Below are 19,668 nucleotides of genomic sequence, written 5' to 3'. Positions count from 1 at the left end.
TAAAGTGTGAAAATTGTATCTGGCAAGCAAGCTGCTTAAGCAAATGAGGGTTCTGTTCACAAAGCCTAAACACATGCATTTCATCTAATGTCTTTATCCCTGGCTTGAATTGACATTACATTTTTTGTTACCAGAAAGGAAAGCAACCCCTTTAAGGTATTCTCACATCACAGACAAGATGCATAGTTGTGCTTAATCTTTGTTATTCCTACATGGTTTTCAAATAAGTCTACTGATTGCAATGACGCAAGAAAAATGCAAGAGAAACCCCTTCATTCAGCTCATGGAAAATATAGAAATATCAAAGGTATACATATGTGTAAATTACAAAGAGAGTGGACACAGTTTCTGCCCAAATCAACCCCACAGAGGTGATTATTATGCTTCTAATAAAATCAGAGGACATTCTTAATGTTGCCTTGAGTGGGAAGAAGACTTGACAGATCCAGTACAATTGAAACCAGCAGGAGTCTTGCCATTGTTTTCAGTGTGACTTTGTGGAGGCCACTGCTGGGAAGGGGAAAATGATCTTGAATCTTAAAATGAGGTCACTTAATGGGAGATGGTATAGTTTTATAATTTTAACATAAATTTTCCTGTTGTTATTTAAGCAAGCTCTGACTAATATGAATTATATCTCAGCTCTAAAGAGCTTTACCTATCTGATATATCTGTGAAGAGAGACCTAAATAAAGGAAATAAGAACAAGACAAGAATAGCATACAGTTTCTGGGTGAAACACAGCACCACTGAAATGAGCAAAAAAATCCCATCCCTTTCTGTGAAAACAGGATTTCACCTTCTGTGTAAATTAGAGAGAAGGAAAATTGAAAGGATTTAGAATCTATTTTAAGTTTGCAGATTAAAGCACTAGTTAAAGTGTCTTCACATGAACATTTATGGCAGACCTGACTAACATGACAAGGGCTTATCAGTAATAATTCACACCCCAAGAGCCATGGATCTCAATAATTTCATGGGGACTGCCTCTGGCTTCCCTTGCAGAGGACCTCAGGTGTGTCATGGTGTCAACACAATCTTCAAAATATAAGTTCACCAGCTAATTTCTCTGTGAATGAAAACGGGAGTCACAAGAACCACAGGATTTATGCAACGGTTTTCAGAGAGAATTCTATATGCACAGAATGCCCTCTGCAAATATTCATTAACTATTTAACAGAAGAGGAAGTTCATGTAGGTCAGAAACTGAAATTATTACCAAAAAGTTACTTAATGTTTTCATTCTTAATGAATTTCCTTGCATGGACTGAAAAGGCTTAAGAAAAGTCAACAGACGTGTACAATATCTTTGCCAGATCAGCTTGCAGTCTGTGTTACAATAAAAGAGATGACTGTATAATGAGCAGCTAATTCAGGTCATATACAGAATGCCTTTACATTGCAGCATTATCTACATTATGCTTTCATAGATATTAATTATGTAGATAGTTGTGTAAGTAGGTACGTATTAGTATTTTCTTTTATTATACACCTATTTCTGTTTAGCAATAATCTACTGACTGAATTTCATGGGTTAAATTCAGTCCTAGAATAACTCAAGTACAACACTGATTTTTATATGGTGGAGTCTTGAGTGAGTTACCTAGAATTTAATGTCTTCAGTAGCAAACCTTTGTGTAATAGGGCTGGCATTAACTTGGAGTGTAAGACAGAACACTGCGCTCTAAGAGTTCATGAGGACTAATAAAGCAGAGGAGTTGCAATACCCCGGTGGCCAAAGCACACATCGCTAGATTAGTATCAGAGCAGGGATGGTCACAGATACTTGCAGAACTATTTCCAACTGGTTCTCTCCCAAGGGCCTGCTCTAGTTTCTCTTTATCCCGTATTCCCACTCACAGTAAGTCCTGACATTCGAGAGACCTCTTTCTGAATCTCAGTGAGGTCCAGTCTGGTTGCTGTTTGGCCATATTAGCACAGTGACACGATGATGCTAGTCGTAGAGTTAACCTGGCAAATGGCCTGGGCAGCTAAAGGAAGGATTTGAACGTGGTCCTCCAGTACTCCTGGTAATATTTAGTCTTTCTTTGTCACTAGCATTTAACTGGGATGATAATCAACATTGCAAAACCCAAGTTTCTCGAAGGGCCAGGGGTATAGCTCCTTAATAAGGCCAAAACTTGTGTATCTTGTGTGTCTAAGGCACCTACTGGGTTAAGTGAGAGTCCTGCAAATGACAGTGACCTCTAAATGTTAGCTTTAGGCTCTTACCAACTTTGTAAGCCCATGAAGAGTAGCCAGAAATCAAATAAGAAAAACAAATTATTATCTGAAAAATGCCTACCAACAGAGCAGCACAAATAGGGCCATGGATGATGTACAGCAGATGAGTATCAGAGCTGATCCAACAACTGGAGAAAACAGGGAAAGAAAAAAAACATTTGGCATCTTATTATCTGTTGTATTCCTTTTTTTTTTCCTTAAAGAAAGTATAACAATTTTGCACAGCAAGTTGAGATGCTACTTACTTGTCATTATAATATAAGGTTCTAGCAACGGCATGTATGCAGGCAGGGATCAGTGGAAAACCTGCAAAGAAAAAACAATGTTTTCTTCATATATAAACCTGGCAAAAAACTAAGTAAACTTGCACCTCTTGCAGGAATCTTTTACATTTTCCCATCATCCAAACTATATCCCTGCAGAGCAAATAAGATAGAAGGGACCAATTGCATTTCTATTTTCTCAGCTTTCTTTCCGAGAGGTGTATGAAACCTTATTCCCATTGCCTTGCCAGGAAATTCATGCCAACACACAGAAAGAAAAGGTAAATCAAATTATAACTTTTTAGAATGCAAAGACCAATCTTCATGAACAGAGATGTTTTTCAGACTGCAATCTGCAATAATGCTAAATAGGTAAGTAATATTAAAAAGGTAATTGTATATATGACCACAGCTTTAACAGCATGATTATCAATGTTGATTACATTCTTATTGATACTTGCCCAAGTATTCAGAAAACGAGGTCACCTGCAAAAAAAAATCTGAAAACAGACTGGAAATCAGGCCACATTCAAAATTTGAAAAGAATAAATAAAGTAGTTATCTGGGGTTCTTGACACCTTGGTGGTACCTAATTTTCAGAAGCTGCAGAGCATCTCTGATCTTTTAACCACATCTCAGCTGTGTCTGTAGTGGGACAGCTAGGGGCCCCATGACCCAGGTACCAAGTCACATTACAGCTGAATGCGCCAACACACTGAAGCTGAGGAGAAAGCCCTCACTTGCACTTTGTGAATAAGCTGTTGTGCATTATCTGAAATGACCAGGTTTGGCTTGTTAGTTTTGATACTGATATTACTTGAGATCTTCAGCTACAGCCTTTCTGTATTTGCTTAGTGAACAATACAGGTCAAATGGAACTGCTGGAAAAATAAATCCTTGGCCATCTCTAACTCAGTTCTGACCCTCCACCCTAGACATGGCGAGACCTCTCTGAAAACAAACATTCATTCCTGAATAAACATCTCCGAGATGAGGAACAATGAATAATTACTTCTTAATGTCTTTTTTTATAATAGCAGACTATTTTCTCTATACAAAGGAGGAGTCCCTTCCTGACTCCAGAAATGCACAATCTCTCTTTCAGCAAAGATAGAGGTACATACAACTTCCTACATTAACATTTCTAAGACTGTTAAAACAGTATAGACAAAGAAGAGGGGTGTGCCATCGCTGTTCAAAGCTACCAGCTCAGCGAAGCAAAGGGACAGATGTTCAAATTCTCATGAAAAGGAGTAAGAGATTGCATTAGCCTAAAAACATTGAATGTGGAAATTGCATACCCCAGCCAAGAAGGTAATACCACATCAAGTGTTGTTTCTCGGCGAAAACAGCCACCACAATGAGAGTATGCAGGTAAATGCCTTCACACAGCATCCAAAAGTAGTTGCAACCCATTAGGTACAGATAGATGAACTGTGACACTTTGCAACTAACCTGTAGAAAAAAGCAGAGAACAATATAAATTTTTAAGTTGCAAATATCTCAGAGCTTTATTTGCAAAATCAAAAAAAATATTGCTCGAGTCAAATGTTAATGTTTATTCTGCTTTCCACTACAATTACATATATATTTTTTAATAGAATTTTCATGGAATTACAATTCAACACTTTATGGTGACAAAAAAGTTGGTAACCGAGTCTGTATTTTTATTATTCAAACAGGAGGACTTTGAGATCCTCAAGCATGATGGCAGGAAGCTGTAATGATATTTTCCCTTGTCACAAATGTTGTCACATATGGCCATTCCAATCAATACGGAATCTTTAAATTATCTGATGGTAACAGCACAAGAAAATGTACTTTGATGAGGGTAATCCCCTCTCAATTTTACCAATCGCAACACACAACTACTCCAGACAACAATTTATGTTTTTAAAATGCTTAGAATACTTCCAATTTTAACTGTGCAAGTTGAGAACTTGCACAGTAGGTTCTGGAATGATGCTCGCTTGTTGGCATATATTTGTATTTAACTTCATTCAAAAGATATTTTTCAACCAGAATGTTATAATGTAACTTATTTTATTAAATGTCACTTAAATTAACTTATTAAATGTGAGGTTATGAAAAAGGAGCAATAGTTAATTGCATATTTATCTTTTTACTTGATTTAGCTTCTGGAGTCTTGCCCTAACTTTCACAGAATTTAAATTTATCATCCAGGTCTAAATAAAAATAAAGCCATAGTTAGGGATTTGTTTGTTTATGTATTTCATTTTCAGGCTCTTCTGTTGCTATAACTCCTAGCCTTTTGGGAGAGGCTACTGATTCACACTTACCCCAGTATTATCAGGAAATGAGAGAGAGAAATCAGACCGTAATGGGCAGCTTTTTTACTTTGCTTTTTACTTTTGGAATATAAGGGTCAGCTTTATCTTCCTTCACAAAAATATTAATTCTTCTCATTTCAACTGTAGATGGCAAAATTAAAGCCAAAGGAAAGTAGCTAGCATCCAAAATACACTCAAAGTTGTTTTTTTTTCTGCCCTTTCTTGGTGAATTCAACTATCATAACCTCACTGACATCATCTAGAACAGGCTACTTTCTTGCAGTTGCTTCAGTGCAAAAGTGATTTGTACAAATTCAGAAGAGCAGTTCAGTATGCTCTGTCTCTTAAAGCGTTTTTAGTATTTCGAAACCTCAAATATGAAATCCCCAAATCATTGTCAGACATCTGTTGAACTACGTAAAATGGATACATCATCACTGAACGTTTTAACCTTGCTACATACAGCATTTCATCAAGCATTCATGTCTCATTTATCTCTTCTAAAGTTTTTCACATACAAATCAGCAAGGCTGCCAAATATACTTTTACTTACTGGATTAGTTGCAACTAACTCCTGATTGTTGGCAACTGCAGTCAGTGAAATTATTGTTACAACAGAGTTGCAAACAAAAGAGAAAAATAGATTTTTATGCAGGGTAATCCTCTGGCAACTCAAGCTCCTAGAAAAGAGAAACAAGAACAAATGAATACACGGGGGGACAACTGTGCGTACTCGGGGACAACTCTGAAATTTTGAAATACTAGAGTTATTTATTTTATTAAGAAGTCTTACATCAACACTTTCTTCAGCTTCAGTCCAAATTTAATAGAACGATGTGAAAGGTAACACCTTTCCTTAATCTCAACTTTTTGGACAACAGGAGGCAAAGCAAGCATGTCCAGTTCAAATATGTTTTCAATGAAGGACCTGCTTTGCATTGACTATCTAGAAGTGATTTGAACAGCAATAATATAACAATTTTCAAAAGATTTATACATTTTTTGTTAGTTTCTGAAGAATTTCCCAAATAATTATCATAGCTGAGCTTGAAGAATCTGTCTTACCCTACATTTCTATTCACCCACACCTGTCAAGATATTTTGAGGTTAATTCACTTTTACTTACACTCTTGTCATTTTTCTTCCTTAATCCTATAGCTAGAGAAATACCCAAATAAGTAAAATAATGCAAATTTTATCTTGACTTTTGTATATAACCAAGTATATAGAATACAATTATAAAATGCAATATTTAATTGTGTTGATTTTCAAGGTATGCTTTTAATATGGCATTAAAATTAAAGAGAAAAATATGTTTTGAATAGCTTGCTTTTTTTAAAAAAACACCAATGTTCAATAGTATTAAATAATACTCAAAGTTGAACACAGTCACAGCAAATTTCTGTTTATCTGCCATTCTAGAGAACACAGGTCTAACTTAGTATCATTCCAAGAGGTAGGGGCGCTTCTCCTTCAAGTTTTTCCAAAGAAATTCAGCTTTACAGACAAACACAAAAGAAGATAGAAAGCCTATACAGTATATATTCAGATCACTGGGTTATTAAGGCTTAATGCTCAAAAAGAAAGTAACATCCATTTTGTTATGAAAGTAGAGGATCAGTTGACAAGGCTGGGTAAAAATGATCCTTTTAGACTTATGGCAGGGGGTGCCCAGCACTTATGAGCAAACTGACTTGATCAGAGTCACACAGCACGTCAGCGCCAGCAGTCAGGAACACAGCCCACTTTTGCAGGGTGAGTGTTACTCAGAGAAACATCTCCCATGCACAAAGAGAAATGATAAAGACTGCGGTACCGCGGTCACTTTCAGGAAACGCTCTTTGGTTACTTTGGAGAAAGCATCTGCTGAAGCGTTTGCCTCCATTTAATACCCAGCAAGATGGAGTGCAGTTGATGGACAAAATGAAATGACTAAATGGAGGAGGAAAAAGTCTATCACTTACACGCAACTACTTTTCACTGTTAAGAGAAATCAGAAATACATTGACAAGGTCAGCAGGGGACATGTCTTAATTGTCACACGGGAAAAAAAATAAAAATCAAGTTTTCTAGCCTTTTCAAATAGCATGCCTGGAAAAATAGAAAAAAGATAAAGTATGGACATTGGTGATTCACTGTTAATTTGGGAGGGCAGGAAGGAGAAGAACTTTATATTTTAATAGAGAAATGCCAATATGGAATAGTCACCAAAGCTGTAGGAGTATGCTGAAATCTGTTGAGAACACGATAGATGAAACAAGAAACAAAATGACCACACTGAACAAGCGAGACAGTCAAGACAGGCTATAGAGGAGACTTCAATTCTTGGTTGCGTTCTTTGCAACTATCACAAGAAGACTGTATGAAGCACCCCACAGATCCACGGAGTGAGTCAACGGGTTCAGATACGCACAGAGCAATACCATGAATCCGGCAGACAGAGTTTCTGCAAGTTAAGCCCTGGAGTCCTGAGACATTCTAAGCCTCATGTCACTAAATACGGGGGAAGGAAAGCACTCTAGAAACCAGTGCTGCCATGCAGCACAAGGAACTACATGAACCTCTGGTTGCCAGGTGTTATTTGCCCAAAGAAAAGAGAGAAGAAAAAAAGTGACTAAAATACAGAACACAGCTTTGGATATGAATTAAATGAAAAAGTATATTCCATTAGGGCTTTTTTAAATTTTGGCTTTCATTTTAATGCCCCAACACATAAAGCTTTGATTATTATAATATGCTGGTTTTATGTTCTTGGAATTTTTTTTTCCCCTATATAGTTTATATATGAAAAGAGAGGCAATACTAGATTCCAGTTAAGTGCTTTGTGTAAACAAGTCCTGAAGAACTCTGGAATTCTGTCTGCTTATTGTTAAGATTCAATGCACAGGCAAGGAAAAGCACGTACAGCTAACGGGGCCATCTCTCAGGGTCATCCAGCAGCTGTTCCTGTTGAATATTCAAACACACCCATCCACACCCACCTCCACCCATGTCTAAAAGGATTGAGAGGATCACCAGACAAGAAACAAGAAAGCAAGACTGATGACATTTAAAAATGAAGACTGTTTTTGGTAATAAAATGTTTTTTTCCTAAGCCTCCCCACCCTCCCTCTTCTGTTACCCTTCCTATATTCCTTTTCTGACTGTTTTTCTTAATGACATAATATCCTTTAATCACTTAATTCTCATAATTATGATCTAAGAACATTTGAATGACCTATCCCTGGATTAAACCCTGTGCAGCAAAATAAAAACAGACCTCCTGCTAAATTACCTATTTTGACTCCTGTATGTCTTGGGCATTAGGGAAAAAGTAATTTCTCCAATTTTTCTTCAAATGAAAAAAGGTAACACTTTAAAAGCACCCAGATGTATTTGGGATCTAATTTTTTAAGGTATTCAAATACTGCAAAATTCAATCAGTGAGGTCTACATATGCACTTAAGGGGAAATACCCTTTCAGCTGAAATTAAAGTGACTGAGGAACCTCCTATCTCTCTATCAATCTATCATCCAGTCATTTGCCCACTCTTTAAGCGTAGCTATCCTTTGTGAGCATTGTCATGCAATTTGACATGGTGCTTGATCAACAACTTCTTTATTTCAGATGGTGGGTTTTTTGTTGGTTTTACTTTTTGTTTGGGGGTGGGAGTGACATCTTTCAAATTATAGCTCCCCGTTCTCTGAATTCACTGTTCTTTTAAGATTTCTCTTGCCTTTTTTTTCTTTATGAGAACTGTACAAATATTTTAACAGAGGATTTATAATAAACACATGTATGATTTAGAGTATATAACAGAACAAGGAAGCAGAGCCACTGCAGAAGTTACTTTTATGTGTCATAGATGAATTTTCAGAGAGGAAGATCAGAGTTCCAAGTTTATAGCCCATTTTATGCTATTAAACCAAGAACTCCAATCCACTTGGAGAACAAAAACTGGACAAGTACTTCCAATGAGACAATTTTCTGAAGAAAAACCAGAATTTCAAATGAAAAAAAAATGCAAAAATAAATTTTAATCCTGAAAAGTTGCAGATATTTGAAAAACACTGTCATTTTTCCTATGTAGAAAAGTACCACTTTTCTTCTCAAACTTAGAGATATTCTAATGGTCAGCAAATCCAGTAAATATTGTCTGGAAACTATCAATTGACGAACAGAATAAATTCTTTGGAAACATGACAAAGTCAAAGGCACCCCCGCACAATAGCAAAAAAATAAGGTCCACCTGTTAAAGCTATGAATAATTATACAAGCTTCAGCCGATACATAATACATCCTGGTATTAATTTAGATCCTTAAATACCCCTCTGGTACTAAAAATACTTCAGAGGAACTTTACATCCCAGGAGAACAGCTTGTAAAGGACTTTCTTTAGCTTCCTTTAGGTTTTGTAATTTCCCTTTATATCCCAACATAACCACAGTCTAGAAATTGTGGTTTGTGGGTCTGGATTAATTCCATGTGGTTCTCCAAGGAGAGATGATCCTTCTACCAGAGGGAGCAAAATAAAAAATCCCTAGAGGGTTAGACAAACGTGACATAGTTATAATGGTAGCAAAGCAGATCACCTGCTTTTGCATTAAGTGCCACAAGCCAAGATGAAATTGGCTTGCTTTTCGTATTACAGAACAAAAAAATCATGTTCTACTGTTTCTGAACTTTTAAAATCATATTGTATTCCAAATATTTTTGTTTCCTCCTGAAAAGCCTACATCAAAGCATTTTTCCTGTCACATTGGGTATTTAGACTGTAAAACTTTTTGTGATGTTTATAGGAACAATATAGCCCTATTTTATGCAAAATCAAGCTTCCTATAAGGACTCAGAGTCATTTTTAATGTTGATTTTGTGGAGGGAAAGTGAATTTGGAAATGGTAAGCATTGTTTTTACAGGTCATATGCAAATAAATTGATTAAAACCCCCTCAAATATTATGGTGTGTCCTCACGAAAAGAAGTCAGAAAAAAAGGTGAAAAGTCATCTTGAATACCGGATTTCAAGAAGAGAGGCTACAAAGTTGAAACACACTGGTTTGTTGGGGATTTGTGGAAATGTTGTCCCAGAACCTGGGGAAATAACGCATATCTACACTGGAAACACTATATTCAGCCATATGTGACTGAAAATGGATAATTTTTTATCAGATATCTGCTACTCCAAGCTAATCAAAGTCCAGAGCATGAGGAAATCAAAATCTGAGGTAGCCCCTCAGTTGCTGGTGTACGTGCCACTCATGTTTAAATTTAAGAAAAAAAAAAAACGATAGAGTGAGACAGTGGGGTACAGTATTAAGAAACAGATAAGAGAGTAGAGAAGATCTATATTATCCAATGAAAAACGATGCAGAAATTATTAAACTAGTGCCAGTTAACAAGGAAAGCCTACACTCTGCAGTGCAGCATTTGGCAGAGGTAACAACTTGTCTCTCTCAGCTCTGCTCATGTGGCAACACTCCTGGTTTCACCTTTCTGCTAAGCCTCATCAGCTTCTTAAAAAAAAAAAAGAAAAAAAAAAAGCCTTTCACAGGAAAGAAAAGTTCACAAAAGTGAGTAAGTAGACTAATTTTAAAAGACCTGTGCATTATATGACAAGTGGTTGTGACAGTGGTGATACACTGCTCAAACTTTCTTACAAGAAGGTAACATAACGAGTTAGTGGATATGACATAACTGTCATAGATGTTATACAGTGAGTAAAAACATGGGATTATTTTTATTATTCCCATTCCTGCTGTAGCTTTTAGACTTATTTTACAGTTTATCATATTTTGTGGCTACCTACTTTGGAATGTTACTGAACCTATAATATGTCACCAGTGTTTTGGTTTCCATTTGCTCTTTAGTTTGGTTGTTGCTTGACATACCCATATTGTAACTTATTACTAAAAAATACCCTACCAAACACCACAAACCAAAAAAACCCAACCAAACAAGCAACAATTTTCCCATTTCTTATTTTCGATATATTCTACAGTTTTTTGTTTGCAGATTTGGGATTTTAGATTTCTAAGAAAAGAAACCTAAAATTTTATTACAATATAATGTTCAATGCCAAACCTATATACTGACTTTATTCACCTTCTTACTCCATATAATTTCATTGGGATGGCTGGCATTTCAAAGTATTGAAACTAGGATTCTTGCAAGCATTAATATTTGGTAAAGGATTTTAAATACACTTACTTAAAATAAAAGAATATGCCAAGAGAAATCAGAAGTGATGCAATTGAAAGACCATGTCCGATGATGGCCAAGTAATACAAATTCAGAGCAGTCTGCAATACAAGAACAAAACCAAGCACTTGTGATGTATACAGAACTATTGTTGATAAAGCACAAACTTAATACATTTCTTCTGCATATAAAATGACTATAACAGGATTAAGAAAATAAAAACATTAGAGATAATGATGAGTCAAGTCTAGAAACCCGCAAATCACATCTTACTAAAATCTCTTTCTGTAGGACACACAACAGATTCATTGAAATCACCACTAGAACTTACCTCTTATCAGTTGAAACATTAGATTTCTAGTATTTACTGCTATGTTTTTTCGGACATTTGGCTATTTATGCTACTGCACAGAGTGCATTCCTGTCTGAGGCTTGATTCATCTATTAACACAACTCTTAAGTAAAACATGTGCTTCCTATCTGAATTTATGTATTTTTTTTCTCATAGAGGTTTTTTCCTTACCATTTAAAAATACTTCCTTCAAAGCAAGCTGTGATTATGATATTGGAAATTTAGCGTTCATTCAGCATTTAAGGAAGGGCATGAAAAAAATTAACAATGGCTCAAAAATAGTGAAGACTAAACAGGCTTGTTAAATAAGCCCACATCCAAATTATAGAATTATGAAAAGCTGGGCAGATACAAAAGGTAAAAATAAGGAACTAGTAAATTAATATTTGGAATATATACATGTTATCATTAATTCGTTGAATTAATAAACAAATTAAATTTCACCAGTAAGAAACCCTGCTTTCAGTCACGGTATCTGCCTCACAAAATTTCTCTTGTTACATCACATGTAAGATTATTATTTTGCACATAATGAAATGAAGATATTCAGGTTGAGCCTTATACTATCAGAATAAAGCACAACTATCTAGATTCTATAGGAAGAATTAGAGCATACATACAAATGCTCATGTACTCGAAGCAGTATGTATCCCCTGAACTTATTATTCCAATCTAAGATAGACTAACTGCAGCTTGTTACATAGGTTGACTTTTGAAATATTCTTTCAAATTCTCATTAATTTTTAAAATGAGATAACTTTTTAAAAAATAAATAAATAAATAAAAAGTAATGCAATAGGTCTAAATGAATTTTTCATAAAAATGTGGAAGTGAGAAAAAACAAGGGTTACCCCTGAAGCGCCAAAGCTTGGTTACATATATGTAATGACAGCCTTTCTGTGACAGGCCCATATCCCATATCACCCTCTCAGTCAGTGACCAATTTAGGTAAAGGTGCACGTTAAGCATTTAGAAGATTTCCACTCAATCTAGAACTGGCACAAAACAGTGGTACAGCAGGGACTGCTGATGAAGGCAGTAACAATAAGAACTGAACAATGGATAACGGTCACATTTATTGTGCATTATCTAACTCGCCTTCCGAGCAAAGGGAAAAGATAATGCTTTTTAATATAACGACACAAAGAACTATGGCAAGCAGTAAGGCTTTCTTTGGAGCTGTTATTCCATTTAAACAACAGCTTCTGATGCATGACAGAGTTGAAATATGCTGGCAATACAGCCTGAGGGAAACTAGCTCATTATTCATAAAGAAGGACCTGCATGGATTGCTCCTGTCTGAATAATATTTCCTCAGTTTCCAGCCAAATATTAGCAAGAATAGATGAATTACAGCATCTCTGCTAGTAGAATTAAACTGCTATTAGTGTATTCAATGTCTCATGATTTGATTACCACCTTTTCTCAATATGGTTTCTAGGTAAATACCCTAAAGCACTCTTGACAGCAACGATGCAGGCAGTTAGGATCTCTACTAGATGTCAGTATTCTTGACACAATCCGCTATTATTGATCTCTTTTCCATAAGTTCCAAATTAATTTACAGTCTACCCTGACCTGCATTTTATATTTCTAGTTCTTGGGCATTTGCAGTTTCCATTTACTGCTTCTTCCCATCACCTTTATGCTTCATAAACATAAAGGATATCAGTGGATACACAGTTGGGGGCAGGGGTAGGGAGTGGGCAAAATAAGCAATTTTGCCCATTATATCCCCACATATCACAGAATATCTCAGAATGAGAGCATCTGGAAGTTTACCAGATTTTTTTAAATTTTATTTTTATTTTTCTAAATCTGTCGATGGATGGGCACCTTCAAGATAAACTGAAGTCTATAAAAATACCATCTATACATATACCCACATGGGTATGTGTGTGCATAGAATCTACTTTTGGTCTATAGAGAACAACTCTCTCAAAGCATTTTGCTGCCTGGCCTGAGATAATTTTGGATGCTTGCAAAATTTCACTTAAATAAACTCAAACTATAGGTTTTCCATTCATATGAGCAGCTTAATCTCTCAGAAACTGGAAAAAAATGGCACTTGGGAGCTCGGATACAAGACATACAGAAGAAAAGAATCACAAGGAAAATCAAACCCTAACCCTTCTCCTCATTTACTTCCCTTTGGTGTCCAAAGATCCTGTGGTGAATCCACTCAACTACAGCTTGCCTACACTTTTGTAAAAAAGAAAATATTGTCTCTGCTTTTCACACTAGGGAAAAAAAGAACTAACCCCAAGCATCTGAACTCTACTTAAAGCTGCCCTGAAGATGTATTCATCTCAAGTAAAAATCTGGTTGTACACCTGCTGAAAATCTGTCACTATGAGTTAATTGGATAAACCCAAGCACTCAGTATGTCTTCCAGATAAGCAAACCTCCTGCAGTTCTGCTGAACTTGGACCCTACTTTAAAATTACAGAGAAAAATGTACAGGTCTGCTCTTATAAGGCATACACTTTGCTTACCAGTAAATGACTGTGGATGATGCAGACTAGTACTAGTACCTACACATTTAAAATACCCATAAACAAAAATACGACCATATTATTCAAGCAGTTGAAACCATCTGTAAAAGATAAAGCAAGTGGGTGGGAGTTTTTTGGGTCTGTTTGGCACAATTCCTCCTTTTTATTCAACATGCTTTCTTCTTTCTGCACTTTGATGTTGCATCAACTCTGCTGCTGTTCAAGTTTTGAAACTTGAGAAATTTTTCAGATCAGTTTCTTGACACTGCTAACATGCATTTATTCCTTTCCTACCTTCACTTTTTCATGCGTGTAGATATTACACTGGGTGTAGTTTGTCCACGTCCTGTTGCTTTCTGGGTGTCTAAACCAATTCCCACTCGTATCACAGATCTTCGTAACTTTTTCTTCAGTCAAAGTAGATGGAAAGAAAAAAAAATAAAAAAAAGAAAAACACAACAGTCAGCACTGAAGTTCTACTTCCTGATGCGTAGTATTTAATGAAGAAAGATTGAGAAACAAATGACAGCTTTATTAATATGACCAGAGAGACATTGCTTGTTACTATGAATTCTGAGAAACTAAAGGCCATCGCTTTTTCTTGGCAAGGGCAACTGATAACATGTTTTTCTTAAGAAAACAAATAGATTTCCCTCCTCCAATCCAGTAAGTATCAAAATATGTCAAACTAACTCTTAGAGAATGACCAGATGAAGTGACAAGAATATTTAAATGGCTTGTTTATCATCCAAGATCTAAACTGAGATCTGACATCCTACCACTGTAAATTAGGATTGGACAGGCAGCAAAACATCAATAGCGAAACTGCTTAAGAATCAAACTGGAAAAATCCAGGGATCACGTAATGATTTCTACTATCAAATAGAAAGCGGCATGAAAGGACCCTGGGAAATACCAAATGCAGAAGAAAGAGACAAGAGTGGAAGTCTATGACATTTTCCACATGCTCACAGATGCAAAGCTTAGCCTACAGAAACAGGAAAAGATTCACTTGTGGGAGAAACTTGTCAACTTCAACTGCTAAATTGAGGTAAAAGATAAGTCATATTTCTGCTTGTCTGTCAGAGAGAAAAGCTCATCTCTAAGAGGAAAAAACTGTGACCTAACTTCAATTTCTATTTCTTAATCTACATAATCCCTCAAGGACATATTTCAGAAAAGAAAATAAGTAACTTGTCAATTTTCTATGTGAAAAAGATAAAATGCAAATAAGGGGTTTGGAGTTACTGAAATTCTGGAGCATTAGGGAGACTTCCGTGGGGCAAACAGGAGGCATCAAGCACCCAAAATTTCATTTTATTAAGAAATATGTTGATGTAGAAGCTTGTGCACACTTACCTGATGGGTTGAAATCCTGAAAGTAGTCAGGACATCGCTGTACTGACACAGTTCCGGCAGCAACATCACTCCAGCACAACCAGCCATCCCATGTCCTGTTACAGTAAGGACCTGCAAACAAGTAGAGACTTGACAATAAAATAACAACCTTTCTCTCATAACAGTCTTTCAAAAGTAAGATGTAAGACTGCATAAGGTTTCTTGCAGCAATGAGAAAAAAATAAAATAGAAACATAAGATTTAGCAATAGTTAGTTCAAACTCCACTTAATAGAAATAGTTCCCTATATGTACATTTCTTTGAAGACATTTTAAAATCCATCATCATTCACCTTGAAACAATTTACATGCAGAATTTACAAACCTCAGATCTAGAGCACCATAGACAAAACAAACTAAATCGATTCCGACCAAATAATACACATTAACAAGGAGCCTAATGCTTGCAAAGACCATTTTACTGAATTTATTTACATTTTGGATGTGCACCAAGCTTATACATGTGTTTAATAGTTAACTGAAAACACAGTGGCATTCCATCAGAAAGCCTGGCTGGGAGGCAGCCACGGCTCCTCTGCCTCAGGCAGAGCTGAGCCTGAGGCAGTTACTGTGGACAGACACTTGTCTAAGTGCTCCAGGGACAGAGAACCCACAGTGTCCCTCAACAGCCAGTTTCAAAGCCTCATTGCACTCACACAAATTTTAACATCTAAAGTAATTGTCCTTTAGGAACGAGCTGGGTTTTCATAAACAAATCCTCTTCCAAAAGGCACACAGAATCACTGACCCTCTCTACAATTCTGAAGGTGTTTTTAGTATCTTCCATCAATTTTCTTTTTAAAACTTGGTAATGCTTCCCCCCCCCACCACCATCTCAAAGGCTGCACGTTTCAAACATCATGTAAATGCTACTCTTCTCATCTGAAGATTTTCCAATTTGTCCTTATGAAGGACAATGTCCTTATGAAGCTGTGATGCCCCAGGCTGGACGTAAGCTTAACCTGTCATACTCATATCCATTTCTGACCCCCAGACATTCAGTTCCTCCAAAGAATCATTTCAGAAGAAGAAAAAAATCATTGTAAAAGAATACAATTACCTATTCTTGCCTCAAAAGCAATTCAATATTTCCAGAAGTTATAAAGTCAGAAACTGTGAATACAGCAACAGGTAGAGTTACTAAGGTTAGCTCTGAGTAAGTTATCAGAAAAGGCATTAATGGCACTAATACAACCCTCAGAGCAGGGAAATTATGTGTATCAATATACTTTCAATTTTTCAAGGCAGATGTGACCAGGGCGACTGAGGTATTATAAGAGCACAAAATGAAATGAAGTAGTGAGATTAATCAGTCATCATTTTTTAATCTGGATATCTATTTAAATTACCATTTTCTTATCTCATCAGAAACAAAAGCTTTCTATTATATAAGAAGTGGTGCTATGGGCAGGTAATATAACATTACTTTATCTTCATGAATCCAAGTGATGTTTCTAAAAAACTGTATAAATACAGTTACAGCCTGAAAAATCATTGCTGTCAAGACAAGAAATGAATATAACTCAAGGATCCTGAAGTACTAGCTATCTGTTGACCATTTGCCTTTGTAAAAACCTTGTAAGAAAACAGTCTTTACCTTCTTTCCTATGAATAGGATCTTGCATAATTTTCTGGTAGCATTCATACTGTGCGGTCATAATTTTATTCCGTGTAACACTCAGTTGAGTGAAGTCCTCCGTCATATTCTGATGCCCTTCAGATGGTATAGCACTGACAAAAAACTAAGAGGAAAAAGACTTTTTTTTTTTAGCAAGTCATGTACAGACTCCAATATAAACTTCTTAAACTTCAATCTTTTAAAATATTATATTATAAATACTATTTTACTGAAGGAAGATGAACTTGCGACTATATGATTTGGGGTTTTTCTGGTTAATTTAGCAATTCTTCTTACTACTGAATCTAAATAAATATGTCCTGAATGGGCATGGGGGAGTAGCAATCTGCAAGGTTTGTAAATAATAACGGAAAAATGCATAGAAAGCACTGAGACATTCAGAAGCATATAAACAGCTTTTGCAAAACCCAGTAAAATATATTGAAATTACATTAGTCTAAAAGGCATTTGAATCAGGCCCCAAATGATCCTTTATGAACAGAGACTTTCAATATACTGTAGGCACTGAAGCTTTTGGCTGCTTAAGAGCTATTTGGTTTCCCTACAGTCTTGTGAACCATAAAATCAACCCTCAGAATACAAACAGATATTGAAAGGCATGTCATCCACTTTTATAATTTTTAAAAATAATTTAAAAAAATAAAAAAAGAAAGTGGATCTTGATCAAAACCTGAACCTTTAAAGTGCATTTTTTAAAGTAGTTAACTATTTTTATGGCAAGCTACTAAACTTCATGGAAAAACAAAGCTGCAGATTGAAATACTGTACCACTGCCATAGAAGGGGTGAAATTAAAGGTTCTGAGGATGTTCTCTGCTTCCAAGTTAGATGTATCCTCCACTATTCCTGGGGTCTGGATAGTAATGCTTATATGTTACTTGTCAACTCTTACTGTAAAAGTTCTCTGCTAGCCAGGAATATGCTGGGTTCAGCAGAGGTAGATACTATTTCTGTTCCTTTACCACAAGAATTAAAAGGAGAACAGAAGGTAGATAAGGATCCTGCTGTGCAGAAACTACATTTGAACACGAGATTAGCTGTTTCTGCATTTCCATAGTAATAATTTATATGGTATTCTGTACATACTTGTTAAACTGGAAGTGACTGAAAAAATTCATAAGACTCACCATAGTAACCGATAAGAAGAACAGCAAAAATGTGATCCAGTTTTTTGTCATTTTTATATCTGGTGCAGTGGATTTTATATGGTAGTTGAATGAAGTCAAACTGCAATGGAAAAAAAGTAGGAGGAAATTTAGTAATTCATGAAAGCCAGAACTAATAATGGACTTAATATTTTCTTTCTGAATTAAAACAAATTGGTGGAGATCCTCTTATATTTTATTTACATATAGTGATGTCCTGTGTTACACATGGAGATGTACAATATGATGTGAAAAAAATGCATTCAATTCACCAGCAGTGAATTCCAGCAGTAGCGTTTTTCCTGCACTGCTGCCTCCTTGCCTCAACTAACACCAATTCTCCAGAGGGTTTATCTCAGGCAGGTAGCTGGTATCAACTCTAACAGATATGTAGCAATTAGCCCTGAGATATGAGTTGACTTTTTGACATCTCTGCCTTTGGGCAACCACAGCAAACTACAGTTCAGTTTACTCTAACGTAGACTTAAACGTCCACAAACACGCACACACACACAGAGTTATTTTCTGTTCTCTTCACGCCCACTGATTTTTGATTTTGTCATTTCTGGAAGAACTGCTCCAACAAGTCGCCACTTTATCTTGAAGTTACAACTTTGCAAGTATGACAATGGCAATGCAAGAATTAATTGTGAGCTGTAAACTAGTTTCTGTATCTGCAGTAGATGCAAACTAGTTACTGTATCTGTAGTTTGACGAAAACAGAACTACCCAAAATAGCTATCATCATCTTACAGTGCAAACTATTCTTGGAATTGATTCTTGAAGTGTAAAATCCACCTAAAACATACACTATACAAAATTATTTATTAGGCACCTAGACCACCTATTAAGCATAATGCTGCTATGACAACTCTGTCGAAAGAAAGGGAAACGTGCAAGGGATTTCTCACGCAATATTTCACTGCGTCCTGAAGTAACCTGAGAAGACCACAAAGCTGAGCCTGGAACTGAGATAAGAGCTTCTCTTCTGTTTGCATGGTAGCAAAAGACCTCTCCACTTTTAGATAGTTATTACAACTAAATTACCTTTCAAAAATCTATCTATCTTGCTGTAGCAGCATTAATGAAGCAATTACCAGCCAAAATAAAGGAAACCACATCTGAGTGTTAAGCTCGCTTGTACAAATTCACTAGAAATAATACACTGCTACGCAAGATATAAAACTCACCTATCCCAAAGGTCCCTCATCTACCTAGCTCAAAGATCCCACTATTACCAACTCAAGAGCACTGTTGGAAGCTGAGCACCTACACACAAGCCTGCCTCCTGACTCAAGCCATGTTATCCCTTGGATCACACTTGCTCTTGTCTTTGGAAGTTTTTCTTTTTCTGCAGTCATGTCCTACAAGAGACTGGTGGGTGACAAACAACTGATAGTACATTGGCAAGCAGAGGTAATTTTACAAGAAGCTCATATTTTTAAAAAAACCCTGTCATTAATAAAAAGCAAGCATTATATATCTACTTCTTTTCTGCTTTTACACTGAGACCAGCTCCTCTTAACACAACTGTAGTATAATGAACAACATTATGCAGGGTATACTGACTACAAAATATGATATCACTGCTATTTATTGCATAGCTTGATGCAAATACAAGAAATGTGTTGAAAAATCAGTGACTGTTGTGCCTGTTTAACCCAGA

The 19,668-nt window shown here is 36.1% G+C and overlaps 1 protein-coding gene across 1 annotated transcript in view; it reads right to left on the bottom strand.

Moving 5' to 3' along the window:
• Window positions 1-18,035, bottom strand: part of CALCRL (calcitonin receptor like receptor) — a 28,385-nt gene extending 10,350 nt beyond the window's left edge. The window contains exons 1-9 of the mRNA XM_074145508.1: window positions 17,985-18,035; window positions 16,817-16,961; window positions 15,182-15,292; window positions 14,117-14,229; window positions 10,985-11,076; window positions 5,352-5,478; window positions 3,809-3,962; window positions 2,490-2,550; window positions 2,306-2,372 (exon numbers count right to left, since the gene is read on the bottom strand). Of these exons, the coding sequence (XP_074001609.1) occupies window positions 2,306-2,372; window positions 2,490-2,550; window positions 3,809-3,962; window positions 5,352-5,478; window positions 10,985-11,076; window positions 14,117-14,229; window positions 15,182-15,292; window positions 16,817-16,961; window positions 17,985-18,035 (921 nt within the window). The remainder of the gene's footprint in view (window positions 1-2,305; window positions 2,373-2,489; window positions 2,551-3,808; window positions 3,963-5,351; window positions 5,479-10,984; window positions 11,077-14,116; window positions 14,230-15,181; window positions 15,293-16,816; window positions 16,962-17,984) is intronic.
• Window positions 18,036-19,668: the final 1,633 nt, after the last annotated feature.

This window comes from Numenius arquata, chromosome 3 (genome assembly GCF_964106895.1).
Source record: "Numenius arquata chromosome 3, bNumArq3.hap1.1, whole genome shotgun sequence".
In the NCBI taxonomy this organism is placed as follows: Eukaryota; Metazoa; Chordata; class Aves; order Charadriiformes; family Scolopacidae; genus Numenius; species Numenius arquata.
This window is presented reverse-complemented; position numbering and strand designations above follow the sequence as displayed.